At 48.5% G+C, this 14,995-nt stretch overlaps 1 protein-coding gene across 1 annotated transcript; it reads right to left on the bottom strand.

Annotated features, from left to right (window-relative positions):
• Window positions 1–949: 949 nt before the first annotated feature.
• LOC128843097 (T-cell ecto-ADP-ribosyltransferase 1-like) lies at window positions 950–6,414 on the bottom strand. The gene is given in 6 exon segments (XM_054039678.1): window positions 950–1,124; window positions 2,325–2,357; window positions 3,989–4,192; window positions 4,195–4,782; window positions 4,785–4,893; window positions 6,349–6,414. Coding segments are annotated over 6 exon segments (1,092 nt in total). The 3' UTR covers window positions 950–1,032.
• Between the last annotated feature and the right edge of the window lie 8,581 nt (window positions 6,415–14,995).

Here is a 14,995-nt window from a genome sequence, read left to right as displayed (position 1 = left end):
TTATCTTTACCAGTGAGTTTGCCTGAAGCGTGTGGCAAATGCGCTGAGGTTTGCAAAGGCTGGTGTATGTCCACTTTACATTGATGAAGTGGAGAACCAATTAATAAATCTGCACTGCTCGTCTTGAGCAGTGCAAGACGGTATATTCCTGAGGTACAGTGCTGGGAGCTGGGCAGATTTGGCTCTGGTGCCTTTCCCTGTGTGATCCATGAGTGGCTCTGGGAGCATTCATGCAATCTAGCGGGGTGTGGGGCTCCACATGCAGTTGTGCTGAGTGATCACAGCGCCTGGAGGGGATTGCTGCTGTTCACTAGCAAGGCATTGTGAAAGACATCCCAGGTTGGAGACAGCTCAGGGGGCACAGGGGTCCCACAGTCCCAGGCTGCACCCCAGGGATCCCATCACAACTGTCCAGTTCCAGTGTTGTACTGATGGCCCAATCTGGCTATTCAGAATATCTATTCACACGCCCTGCCCCTTGCTGGAATATGTCAGCTGCCATGGTAGTGGTCAGGCCTACCTGTGCTGTTACTGATTAGACCCCATGCAATCCCAGGACAGTCAGTAGGCAGGCAGGTGGGTAAACTAGCCCAGAATGGGATCTTTGATTTCTCCAGTTAAAAATATCCTCTTCTGAGCAAGTTTGATATGAAAGTGACTGAGAGATATAGACATGGGACCCCCACAAACTGCGCTGTTACAGATTCACCTGGCCGAAACACAGATTAAACCATCTACTGTATTCATGAAAATACTTTTGACTTAGTTCATTTCTTAGAAGTCTTTTACTGAAGTCCTCAAAAGTTGGTACAAAAGTGCTAGCATGACAGGAATACAAGTAATTATTTATCTAACAGGCACCAATTTATAGCTCTACCATTGTAAGACAAATCCCACCTGGAATAGAATTATCAGCTTTCAATTTGATCTACTCATCGATAACGTATAATCAAAGCTTGCCCAAGGAGGTACCAACAACACTCCCTCCATGATTTGTGTTAGAGAAAAAGTGAGTAACACGAATAGGACCTTTTAGAAACCGGGAAACAGCTTCAGAGCAGCAACGTGGACCAGGATGACGGATCCTCCAAACAGTGAGGGGAAGGCCAGGCCGCCTCTGGTAGCTGTTAATAGGAAAAAGCAGATCAAACAATTGATAGGAAATTATTTCACACTGACAGAGATCCTTAAAGCTGGACACAGGTGTCCTTCCCAACAGCTACTGGAACCTGCTTATTGCAGAGGGACATTAATCCATTTCCCCTCAGCAGGACACTCCAGCCTGGGACATTCACCTCACTGCTGAGATTTCACCTGCTTCCTCCCTCCTCAGCCTGCTTGTTCCTTTGGTATCAATCATTAGTGAGCACGTTTCACCCAAGCCGGTCCCAGAGGCTCCGATTTGGAGCTTGCTGTCTCCCACATAAGTGTATTCCAGTTATGAGTAATAAAGACATGAGTCTGTGGAACACTGTCCAGTGACACCATTTCTGTTGGGGGGTTTTATTGGCTTGGGGTAAAATGTAGAGCTGTGTAGAGAAGGGTCATTCCATTTTGTGGAGGAATTTGATATTTCAAAATTTGGTTTTGTTCTGACTTGGAATAAACAACAACAACATCATTTTGAAATTCTCCACACAAGGGACTAGAGTGTCGGCTCTGGGGTGGTCCACCAAGCAGGCTGTCCCGGGGTCGGGGGCACTGGAAGTCCTGGGTCTATGACTCCTAGACAGCCCACCAGCCAAGCTACCAAGGAGCCAGGCGGGTGAGCTGGCCAGAACCCAGGCAGCGTTCTGACAGAACAGTGTCGAAATCAAACCAGCTCTGCAGAAGGTTTAGAGTTTGACACATTGTCAAATTCCAACAAGAAAATATTTTGTTGAGATTTTTCCAACCTGCTCTGATAAAATAGTCCTGTTTAGTCCTTTGAGAGGATGTAGCCCCACTGGGGCTAGAATGGGGCTAGTTATGAGAGCAGGGAGATGGAGACACACTTGTGGTGTTGGGTTAAGGAATGTGTGTTCATCTTATAGTTCAGGACACTGAAGATGAATCTTTAGTGCTCTAAGGGCTTATTCTCCTTAAATTTTTTTTTCTAAAATCAACTGTGCCTGGAATAGAGTCAGTCGTGAAGGTGTCAGATACTAGTCATCAGCTCCCTACGAGAACCTGGAAAAAAAGGCAGAACGTGCAGTTCACCCCACTTATTTCTCAACTGGTTTCTTGTGACATGTTTGTCTGGTGGGGTTGGTCTCAGCTCTGCACTTCAACACAGAGGGTGAGTCATTTTCAAAAGAATGAAAACAAAATTTTTCCTTTCTTACCAGAGTTGCCAACACATACGTCGTTCTTCTTTCCTAGGGTACAAACAGAGAGGGTCAATGAAAGGGATCTGCCCTGGTAGAATTTTCAACTCCATTCTACTATTTCCAAAAAAACATAGGAACTGTCAGACTGGATCTAGCCTGGTGTCCTGTCCCTGATTGAGGTCAGGCCCAACTGTATCAGGGGAAACTGCAAGAAACTCCGAAGGTGAATAACCTCCACATACAGGAAATTACTTCCCCAACCCAGGCAGTTAGTGACGGCCTTTTGTCCTCAGGCCTAAGGGTTTATTGCTCCTTTAAAAATACATAATTTATCCTATGTAACATAACTGTGGAGATTCTAACTGTCTATACCAATGGTTAATTCTTTTTTTTAATTCTACTGAGCTCTTGGAATCATAGAAATGTTGTGGCAATGATTTCTGCAAGTTAACCCTGCATTTTCTATGAAAGGGCACACCCTTTTACTAGTTGAAATATGTTGCCTTCAGTTTATTCTTGTTTTATGAGAAAGTGGTAAATTACACACTGCCATTTCCCCATCTCATTTATTATTTTATATATCTCCATCTTGTTTCTTTTTATGTCTTTTCTCTTAGCTCAGTCATCCCAATCTCTCCCATAGAAACCTCTCCAGACCTCTGATCATTTTTATACCTTGTCTTTGAACTCTTTCTCCACCCCCCTGATAAATCTTTTAGAACTAGGTGATCAGACCCAAACCTAGTATCCCAGGGAAGAGTGCCCCATTGATTCATGTAATGGTGTTATAATTAAGACTGCGAGTCGGTCCCGGAGGTCATGGAAGTCACGGATTCTGTGACTTCTACACCTGGTAGGTGTGACTGACCCCAGGGTCACCTGAGCTGCTCGGGAGGCTCGGGTGCCAGCCACACTGCCTTCCCCCCACGGCACCGGTCCCGGGCCAGAGGGGCCGCCCCCACCAGCAGCAGCGGTGACTGTTCTGGGCTGCCCCCTCCTCTTTTCCCTGCTTTCCCAGCACCAGTGAGCGCCCCAGAGCCCTTCTCCCAGCAGGTGCCACAGAGCCCCTGAGAACACCCAAGATTTAGTCTGGGGTATATAGTACAAGTTATGGACAGGTCATAGGGCCGTGAATTTTTGCTTGTTGCCTGTGACTTGTCCATGACTTTTACTTAAAAAACCCATGACTAAATCTTAGCCTTAGTTATAATATCTCCACATTATTCTCCATCCCATCATTCCATATGCACGCTAACATTTTGTTGGCTTTATAGACCTAGCAGCACATTGAACAGAGATTTTCATTGAGATTTTCACTGAACTCGCCACAATGCTGGCCAGGTCTCTGTCTGAGCTGGCACAGCGCATTAACAATGCAGTGAAATTATCTCTCACAACAGGCATTACCTTGAATGTGTGTCAGGGAATGTCACCTGATGTTGTGTTGCCCATTCACCCAACGCGGTTCGATCTCTCTGAAGTTCCTCACCGTCGTCCCTAGTCCTGACTGCCCCAAATAATGTGCCATCTGCACACTGGGCCACCCCCCTGCTCCCTTCCCACAGCCTCTGGGTTTGCTGTGCCGTGTCTGAGGAGCCACAACTGCTCTGCCAGGGCTCCTGTGGACTCTGTACGGGGCGTGTGTGTGTTGAAGACTCGCGGTGGTTTGGGGCCTTCACCTGCGTTTCTAGTGCTCCCATCGCCATGATGTCTAGGCACCTTCTCTTTCCTCAGTGAGCGCTTGGGACCCAGTGTCCACCCACCCCAGCCCGAGCCCTCTCTAGCAGCAAGAGTCGTGGCAGCCTGTCTCCCCCAGCCCTGGTGGCAAGTCCCCATGTCAGCGTCCCTCTCGTCAGCTCTCCCTGAAGTGGGGTTTTCAAATCTCCGCAGCAAATAGCCCCACACAAATATTTCTCCTGTTCAGCCCAGTACTCACCGCAGTTAAAATAGCTGCAGGTCTGATTTGTGCTCCAGAGGTCAAAGCGGTTCTTCCCTTTGGGGGACACACTGAATGTCTCATGGACTGGGATTAACACTTCTTCTTGGGCAGGATTGTATGACAGGGCCTGGATCTTCACGCCGAAGCACGTGCGGATGGTGAAGAGTGTGCCCCCCTTCCTAAAACTCTCAGCCACTTCTTTACTAATCGATGAAGAGGCAAATTGTCCAAACCTGATATCACCCCCATGGTACTCAAAACACTTAGGGTCCCCCCGGTACACATTATGGCACCCGTCCCGTAAGAGCTGTAAAGCTCTTGTCAAATAATAATGAAAGGTTTTGAACTGGAACTTGCCGCTGTAAGCATTCTCTCTCACTGCATCATTAAATACAGTTGAAAAAGTTTTGCCGTCGTATTCAGTGGGGTCAGTATAGGCTACTATGGCTATTCCATACTCATCCTTAAATCCGTTGGGGCGAGAAATCGTTGTTTTCACACTGTTCCATTTGTCTGTTGCCCTTTCCCACAGCTAAACTGAGAGATTTCCGACTTTATCTGTGCATGTGCAATTTCCTCAGCACATCCTAGATATTGGTCATCAAAAGCATTTTCCGTCATGTTCAGCATCCTCTGACATTGTGCCTGGGAGAATAAAGGAGACATACAATCACATTGGCATTTGTGTTACAATAGCACCTAGAGGTCACACCCAGGATCGGGGCCCCATTGTGCTCAGCCCTGTACAAACACACTAGGAGATGGTCTCTTCCTTTAGGAGCTTACCTCTAAACAGACAAGACAGAGGAAGGGGGAGGAACATATAGGCAGAATCCTCAGTATGTTGCTTGACAAATGTTATGTTGGCACCCCAATTTTTTTTGGGGGGGGGGCGGCACACCCGAGGACCAGCGAGCCCTGTAATCATTGCAGATGCATGTTTAGTTTACTGGGCTGGGGACTTTGTTAGTGTCATAGATATATTGTGTGCAGGTGGGGAGGGGGAGGTTAGGAGGGAAGGCAGGAAGGGATACATTAATAGGGAAGACAAAGCCTGGGGAACAAGGGACATGGAAGGGCGGGAGCTAGGAGGGACTGAGATCCCAATCCACTCCCACGGGAATATCTAGAAACCACCCCCATTTACCTCAGGGGGAGTCAGTGGGTTGCCATCTGCGTATGCCAGCCATGCACTGCGTGCTCCAGGGCTGGTGGTGCCCGTGGGAAGGTTCCATCCAACCCCCAAATGCACATGCAACACCGTTGTGGTGGGTTGTATAAACCCCACACTGGTTAACCAGGGTTACAGGAGCCTGAGCCCCTTTAGGCTGCGGGGTGGCATCTGGAGGGTGTTAGGCACAACTGGTGATCAAACCTGGCTGGGGATGTCCCCTCTTGTGCTAAAGGCAGAGAGAGGCCTGGAGCCAGAACTGGAGGGCCCGGAGCCAGGAGGAGGCCTAGGAGGCTGGGGACAGTGAGTTGCCTCTGGCCAGGAGGAAGCCGGGGGCAGTGCTGGTAAAGCCTAGGGGGTGTTTGGACTGGAGTTTGAGGGGCTGCAGGGAGAGGGGGAAGACCTTGGCAGTCCCTCTCCTGGCAGTGCAGAGTGGAGCGACCTGAGGGGAACAGGGAGGCTCCCGCAGGGGGAGGAGGATGCCCGAGCCAGGCAGAAATTGGTTTAATTTTGTTCTTTTGGTTTGGGATTGAGTTGGGGGATTCCCCGGGGGAGCCCTGCGAGCCCGGCCCTGAAAGAAGGGTGAGCCGGGAGAGGCTGTGCGGGCTGGAAAAAGCTGTGGTAAGAAGATATCCATGGAGGCAGCAGCAAGGAGTCTGACAGAGCAGACCTTGGCTGCTGGTCACAGGGTCCCTGGACTGGAACCACTGTGGAAGTGAGTGTGGGGCCCTGATTAGACAAACACCTGTCCGGGCTGGTCTCGGTGCACTTGGTCCAGCCTCAGCACACAAGGCTGCCCTAGATAACCTCTCGTGGTCCCTTCCAGCCCTACATGTCTATAGGTCTAAGGCAGTATGGCTGCCTGCATAGCCTTGAGCTGAAACACAAGAAAACACAGAGTGCTTCACTGGCAAAGCTCAAGAGTTTACCTGAGAGATTCCCAGCCAGGTCTGAAGACAGAAGTACGTCAAGGGGATCAGCAGAGGCTTCATCATGGTTCCAACTTCCCCGGTGCGGCTGCAGGAGAATCCATCAGGAACGTCAGTGGGGATTTGGGGGGAAAGAACACATCAAACCCAAACATCCTCCCCATTGTTTCACTGTGATCTGTTGTTCCACATTCAGTAACTGGGATTTCCCAGGCGGAAATTGTTAATTTCACAGATGGCAGCCCAGCCATAACGGAGGCGGGTTTGACCCTGAAATACAGTTCCCAGCTGGAGGGGTGGGGAGTAGTTGTGGGGAAACTTGCTTTCACTTCCTAAAGGACTCTGGGGGGTGGAAATACTGTACCTTCTGCTGCTGTGTTTACTCGAAAGTGCTGTTAAAGTGTTGCACAATACACAGAACCCAACAGGCCAAACAGGTCTGTCAATCGTATCCTAGATCAGCGGTTTTCGAACTTTTGTACTGGTGACCCCTTTCACACAGCAAGCCTCTGTGTGCAACCCCCACCCTATAAATTGGCACAGCAGAACACAGCACCCCACAGCTACATTGGTGCTGGACAGATGTAGCTGTGGTGAGATTTGTATCATTGACTTTTTTTGCATTTATAATTTTTTATTAATTTTTCCAAATACAACAAATAGTCCAAAATACCAGATTCATCATAATACAGACAGTAAGTAAAGGAGGTCAGGCCAAATGGAGGCGGGTAGGGGGGAAGGCGACATATCTATCTTCAGACTCTGCATTAATCACAGAGCTCTAAGAAGTCAGCACAAAGACTGCAGAATGCAGTCGTTGGTTGGCTGCGAGGTCGGCCATATCACTGAGCCAGGCATTAACATTTGGTGGGGATGGACTTTTCCATTTTTGCAAGATGAGTGTTTCAGCGACCAAAGCAGATTTGTATCACTGGCTAAACCACAGTCCAACCTGCTGTCTAGAGATGAATGCAGCACAAGTGTCTGTAATGAGGTTAATGAGGAGTAAGAATTTAAAGCTGTTACTAGACCTGACTTCCCCGAGTGGCTGCGATTCCCTGGCAGGCTGCTGACCCAAGCAAGAGATGGCTGCAGACTAAATACTACAGCTGCAAATGCTTATACTACAGGAAACGGCCTGTCTTTAGCTAAGAAACCTCCCTGTTGACTTTCACTTTCAGAGTTAATGGAAGTGTTTTTAGCAATAAGGGCTTGAGCTAAATCTCACTGAAGCCAATGGAAAGGCTCCCATTGATTTCAATGGGTTTGGATCAGGCCTACACAGACTCAGAAGGTTACTGTGATCTAGGGCCAGGGCTCCTGAGTATTCCCAATATCACCTATTTCCAAATATATCCACAAAACTACCCCCGTTTTATCCTCTGTGAATCCTGTTGGAGATTTTTTTACCTCCCTGAACCAGATGTTAAAACCAAGTAAAGACTCCAAACACTCTGGTATTTTAGGGGCAACAGCTTACTTAGAAACCAAGGGAAACAACATGTAAGCACGGGAAAGGTTCTGCTATTGTGGGAAACTTTCCTGGCTTATACACCGCCCCGGTGAAATGGGCTAGCGCTGAGGTCGGCAACCTTTCAGAAGTGGTGTGCCGAGTCTTCATTTATTCACTCTGATTTAAGGTTTCGCGTGCCAGTAATACATTTTAACCTTTTTAGAAGGTCTCTTTCTATAAGTCTATAATATATAACTAAACTATTGTTGTATGTAAAGTAAATAAGGTTTCATAATGTTTTAGAAGCTTCATTTAAAATTAAATTAAAATGCAGAGCCCCCCAGACTGGTGGCCAGGATCCGGGCAGTGTGAGTGCCACTGAAAATCAGCTCGCGTGCCGCCTTCGGCACCCATGCCATAGGTTGCCTACCCCTGGGCTAGCGAAAGGATCTGAGTCTTCGCTCCCACTTACCCAGAGGCCTCCCTGCCCTTGAGGACTCCCCTTCCACTCTCCTGTGTGGCAGAGTCAGTAACCCCGACAAGCCTGTGCCAGGATTCCTGGGGGGCTCAACCCCCAGTCTTATCATGGTCACTTAGGGCAGGGGCTAGAGTGTCCCCACTCCTGGGGGCTCTCTCCACACTGGACACTTCCCTGACCCACTAATGATTACATAGAGCTCAAAGCAAATCCAATTGATTAAACAGCAATCTCCCTACACTGGGTCCATTGCCCAGGGTCCCCCTGGCTCTCTCCAGTGGCTCCGGACAGCTCCAGCTGCACTCTGCCCCAGCACTGCTGCTGCTCTGCCTCCAGCTCCCTGGGCTGTTCTCTGGCCCCTCTGGCTCTGGTTGCTACAGCTCTGCCCCCAGGGCAGGTCTGCTCTCTGGGCTGCTTGTCTGGTTCTCTCTGGCTGGCCCGGCTCTGCTCCCCAACTCAGCTCTGGCTCGGGCTCTTGCTTTCTCCTTAGCTTGGCCCCACTCTGTCTGACCCAGGCAATTCCAGCTCACCTGGAGGATGGGGCCCCCTGGCCTCCTGACTCTCTGATTAGCCTGCCCGCCCTGTCAATCAGGCTGACCTGGGGCATTGGCCTCTCCCCATTGTTCCTGGGGACTGTCAGTCTCACACTCCTGATTTCCCATCGACCCCTCCCCTTTCTTTTGGTACTGGGAGCTAGCAACCATAACCCCCACTGCGTTTTAGTAAGGGGCCTACAGTCCCCTCACAAACACATTGATAACGTTTTTACACTTGGATTGGAAAGTTGGATTTGCTGGTTTGGGGGTAAAAGTGCAAATTAATTAGAATTCCAATAAGCCCAGAGAGAACGCTGGAGTGTGCCCCGTGCAGTGAACTAGATTCTCTTTCGATCACTGCCTGTCAGACCGGCAGAACTTCAAAGGGTAAAATACAGGGTATAAAAGCAGTCCGTGATTGGACTGCAAAACTGACCAGAATGCTGGGTATGGGTTAATCTCCGTTTCTTGTTAAATACAGAGTTACAAAACTGGGCAAAACATATTTTGTACCCAATAAAATGTGTGTTAACATTCAAGAGTTACTTCAATCACATTTGCTTTAGCAATCACCTTTTTTTAGAAGAGGGGTTATTTTATGTGTAGCCAATCATTTTAGTTTATTATTCATTTATTGTGTAATGTTATGATTAATCAATATGTTATATCATATATATTCATTGTATGTTAATTAGAGTTAATTTGTAGGATTATAAAAGGATAAGATTGATCGGTATTTCGAGGAACCAAGTTTTAGACATGAGTAAGACGAGCTGAAATGCAAGGCCTGTAGGCTGAGCCTGCAAGATTTTAGCTTAGCTATTTTAGGCCTTGGAGACAAGAAATGGGGACCATAAATAGGGTTGCCACCTTCCTAATCGCACAAAACAGAACAGCCCTGCCCTGCCTCTTCCCTGAGGCCCTGACCTGCCCCTTCTCCGAGGCCCCACCCCTTTCGCTCCATCCCCCCCCTTCCATCACTCGCTCTCCCCCACCCTCACTCACATTCACCGGGCTGAGCAAGGGGTTATGGTGCGGGAGGGGAGGGAGGATGAGGGCTCCGGCTGGGGTTGCGGGCTCTGGGGTGGGTCTGAGGATGAGGGGTTTGGGGTGTGGGAGAGGGCTCTGGGCTGGGGCAGGGAGATGGGGTGCGGGCTCCAGGAGGGGCCAGAAATGAGGGGTTCAGAGTGTGGGAGAGGGCTCCAGGTTGGGGAAGAGGGTTGGGGGTGTGTGTGGGGGAGGTGAGGACTCCAGATGGGGGTGCAGGCCCTGGGGTGGGGCCAGGGATGAGGGGTTTGGGCTGAAGGACGGGGGTCTGGGCTGGGGCAGAGGGTTGGGGGGCAGGGGGAGGTGAGGGCTCCAGCTTGGGGTATGGGCTCTGGGGTGGGGATGGGGATGAAGGGTTTGGGGTACAGGAAGGGTCTTGGACAGGGGGTGGGAGTGCAGGTGGGATGAGGGCTCCAGCTGGGGGTGTGGACTCTGGAGTGGGGCCAGAGTTGAGGGGTTTGGGGTGCAAGAGGGAGCTGGGGCAGGGGTTTTTGGGGGGTGAGGACTCCGGGAGGGAGTTTGGATGCGGGAGGGGACTCCAGGCTGCGGCAGGGGGTTGGGGTGCGGGGTCCCCGCAGGACTTACCACAGCTCCCAGGAAGCAGCCATCAGGTCCCTGCAGCCCCTAGACACATGGGCAGCCATGGAGGCTCTGCACGCTACCCTGGTGCCTGCAGGCGTCACCTCCATAGCTCCCATTGGTCGTGGTTCCTGGCCAATGGGAGCTGCAGAGCTGACCCTGGGGACGGGGATAGCACACGGAGCCTCCCTGGCCACCCTTCATCTAGGGGATGCAGAGACCTGGTGCCCACTTCCGGGAGCCACACAGAGCTAGGGCAGGTAGGGAGCCTGCCTTAGCCCTGGGCCCCCGCTGTGCCACCGATCGGACTTTTAATGGCCTGGTCGGCGGTGCTGACCGGAGCCACCAGGGTCCCTTTTCGACCGGGCGTTCCAGTCGAAAAACGGTTGCCTGGCATCTCTAATCATAAGCCAATACTGGAAAATAACCTGCTTATGAACGTTTGTGTGGTCATTACCCTGGGTCTTTATGTTCCTAGAGACTCTAAATCTGAAGCAAGTAGCAGAGGTGACGTTCACTCTGTTTAGCATGAAACCGTAGCCATCAGAGCCGAACCCACGGTGGTGTAACGCCACAGTACAAAATTCACTTTCAATAAAATAAAAGGCTACAGAGTGGCACCAACACATGGCTCTAGAGAACACAGAAAAAAGACCAGCTTAGATAACAAGGGAATGGTTTACTTACTCCTATTTTTGAAAATCAATTGATAATCATGCAAATAGGAGAAACCTGTCATGCTCACAGTAACTAACAGAGGGAACTTCCTGCTTTTGCTTATGTTTGCTATTGCATTCATTGTGTGGTTTTGCTTGTGTGTCTATGTGATGTAACGACTGAGCTCAGGAAAAATGTAAAGGGGAAGTATCCTCTTATTCATACTGCAAGTATTGAGAATAATGAAGATGTCTTATTGAGAGTAATATTTAAGGGGAAGATTATCATAGGATGGTACCAAATAACTAAATAGCAGTTGTGTGTAAGGGACCCAACATTCATGTGCGGGTAGAAACCCTATCAGGTGTGGCAGAGTGAGTCAGATGGTTCACCTTCATTAATCACCTCCCCAAACTTGTTAATAAGCTCCCCAAACTCTGGACTCCTCTGGACTGCGCCGCCGACGGAGGATCAAGTAAAACTTTGTGGAGTTACCTTGGTCACCGCCCCCTCCTCTCGGTGTTCCCCAGCTGTAAACAGCTGAAGGGGAAGGAAGCACCACAAGCACTTCTCAGCCGGGGTAATACCCTATAGAACGTTTATTTAAATGAGGAAGCAACTAAGGGAGAGACGCCTTCCGAACTCCTAATAAAGAACCCTTAAGAGAGTCATTAAATTGCTCCTGAGGGCATTCTGCACCAAAAAATTAAAAATTCGGTGCCAAAAATTAATAATCCTGCGCACAATATTTAAAATTCTGCAAATTTTATTTGTAAAATAAATGTGGAGGCTCCAGCATGGCATTGGGGAGCACAGGCCACTGGGGAGAGTCACATGACTGCTCTTCTGGCTTCCCTTTGCTTCCCTGTCAGAAAGTCATTTTTCTGTGGGGAAGCAAAGCCATCTGTGTGGGACATGAATCCTGCGCATCCGCAGTGGTGCAGGATTCCCTCAGGCGTACATTAAACAAGGTCAGGTGCCAATTCAGGCAGTCGCCCTAATGGCCCCACAGACACCCCTCAAGACCTTTGTATGGGACTACATTAAAACCTATGGTGGAGTGTCAGCAAAAATGCTGAATTACCAAATCCACATAGATCACCCAGATCTATGGAACTTAAGGTGTTCCATTTTGAGAAAGAAAAATTAAAGAGAAAATCTCAGGAGGTGGAGGAAAGGGACGATGTATCCATTGTAGGTAACACTTTAGAAAGAAAATTGAGAACGAAATTAGAACAGTTGGATCAGGCACAACGAGCCTTATCCCTGGAGAAAGGGATTAGTGAGAAGTTAAGACAAAGAGTAAGTAAGCCAGACACGTCACAAACCCATCCGCAATCAGACCGCTTATTACAAGAAACTCGGGGAACTATAGATGTTGCTGTGAAGGCCTGTAAGGAGGCAATCCTAGATATCAGGACCTCTCAGGAAAGATGAAAGTCTTTGCAACCTGAAATTCCAGCAAGTAATTTCGATACCTTTAAGTCAATTGAGTCAGAAGGAAAAATGAAAAGAACAAGTGGCATAATTCATTTTGAATCTGATCTCCCCATTGTACCCCAAGCCACTTTAGAGCCAAAACCAGAATCTCTACCAGAATCTTTACAGAAACCTGCCAATACCTGACCGTCGGAAGGTGCAGGCACCTGCCCCAATCAAGAAAAGGTGAAAGCAAAACTCCCCACCTAAATTGTCCACTGTAGAAGCTGCCCAAACACGGGAGACATTGGTTCCTTTGAAAAAAGAGGCAAAGGAAATCCCACATATAACTATAAAGAAGGGAAAAAATCAACTTCTAAATCGGAACTGTCAGGATTGAGTCGTCGTGTCTCCCCAATCGCAGCGGTAACAAATGTAACAACCCTAAATGCCATTGCAAAATTGGGAGAGTGAATTAAAAGAGGAGCTCCAGTTGCAGCACATGCAGCACATTGAGAAACAGCAGTAAAATTATTTCACTTAGCGAAAAAGAACTTGGTTGAGATTTCACAGTTAACTGTAGACAGAGCTTTGTGAATAATTTCAAGGAGAAAGCTTAAATTGCACTTGCAACAATAGCTTCTAAAAGAAAGGCATGAAAAAATTTAGCCCAGTAGCCTCTGCTCTAAAACAGCTGTTCTCAAACTTCATTGCTCTGCGACCCGCTTCTGACAACAAAAATTACTACATGACCCCAGGAGGGGGGACTGAAGCCTGAGCCTGCCAGAGACCCGCTGCCCCCCTCCGGGGGGCGGGGGGGCAAAGCCCAAACTGAAGCCCCACTGCCCTGGGCAGGGAGGCCAAAGCCCAAGGGCTGCAGCCCCAGGCAGTGGGCCTGTAACGTGAGCCCCGCCACCCGGGGCTGAAGCCCTCAGGGTTCAGCTTTGACCCCAGGAAGTTGGGCTTCGGCTTCAGCTTTGGCCTTGGGCAGTGGAGCACACACACACCCCTCTCCATTTCTTGCTTTATATTCAAATCAAGGATGGACACATGTCTAATGCTCAACTAGCGCACTGGACTTTGGTATTGCGTGACAAAGATATAAGTGACTCCAGTATGGACCCTATCTCCATTGCTGGATGCTCTGTTGTATTCTGGGAATCTTCATGTGTGCCCAGATGTTGATTAAGGAAAACCTGAACCCAGTTTTTCACATGAATATCTCCCAAAATAAAAATCTTAGAAGCATACTGCTCTTTCATAGATAAATCCAATCACTATGACCAGGAAAAGCCAGTATCTTGTTATTGATCTATTCTCCAAATGGGTGGAAGCATTTCCCCTTAAGGTAAATGTTGCTTTAGCCACAACAAAAATCTTGGTGAAACAAGTCTTCTTTCATTGGAAACTCCCCACAAGGTAGCTGCCAAATTGAGAAAAATCCAAACAGAAGGCAAAAGCTTATCTTGATAAAAGCCAAGGAGAGAATGCTGGGGAAACTGGAGTTCGATTATGCTCCTATCATATGCTGTATAGAACACGATTTATGTAAGCAATGAACTGGGCCACACTATATTATAAGTAGACTCAGTTTCCTCTATATACAGAGTCAGAAACAAACAAACAAAAAAAGGTAAATAAATTCTATCATGTTAATAGAATTAAAGTTGTACCAGAAAAGAAATATTTCTCCACAGGTGGAGGAACCAGAGACATTAACCACAAAAGAGGAAGTAAAGGATCAGAGAGAGCCAGCCACAGTAAAAAGAAAAGAAATTCATGTCTTAACAACATTGATGATATATTATTGCCTTAATACTGCACTTCAAACTGAACAACAGATTATTCCTGTACAACAAGAGCGAAGACTAGTGAAGGCAAATCAAAAGTTTATGTTGGAACTGAACTCAGACTTGCCTATTGAGGTTCAGGATGCAAAGATAACAATGATCTGGACACAAGAATGAATAAACTCAGACCAAGGATTGAAAGAACAATTGTTAGAGGGCTTTCCCTTCATCCCCTCTCCTGGTTCTTGTCACGCAGACAGAAAGCAGAAGACCAGAAGTCCGAAGTGCAGGCAATGTGACGTTTATTGGGGTTAGTTCCAAGGAAACATGTCCACAGCTCTACACGCCGGCAGAGTCTGTTCCCCAGTGTTCCGTTCCCGGTTCTGACACCGCGGAGCATTTTCCCAATATCCCGCATCCCAGCTCTGACACCGCAGAGCCTTGCCTGCGTCCCCATTCCCAGCTCTGACACTGCAGAGCCTTGCCTTTGTCCCCGTTCTCCATTCCCCCTCCTCCTTCTTAGCAGGCCTAAATATGGCTCTGTAGCCCAAAGATTAGAGCACTCATCTGACAGATCCCAGTTCAACTCCTTTCTCCTCCTCCATTGCGGGGATGATTTCATTCCAGGGTCTCATACATCCGACGAAGTGGGCATTCACCCATGAAAGCTTATGCTCCAATACATCTG

The sequence above is a fragment of the Malaclemys terrapin genome, chromosome 1 (assembly GCF_027887155.1).
Source record: "Malaclemys terrapin pileata isolate rMalTer1 chromosome 1, rMalTer1.hap1, whole genome shotgun sequence".
NCBI classification, from domain to species: domain Eukaryota; kingdom Metazoa; phylum Chordata; order Testudines; family Emydidae; genus Malaclemys; species Malaclemys terrapin.
The sequence above is the reverse complement of the archived record's forward strand: the minus strand, read 5'-3'. Positions and strand labels throughout refer to the sequence as shown.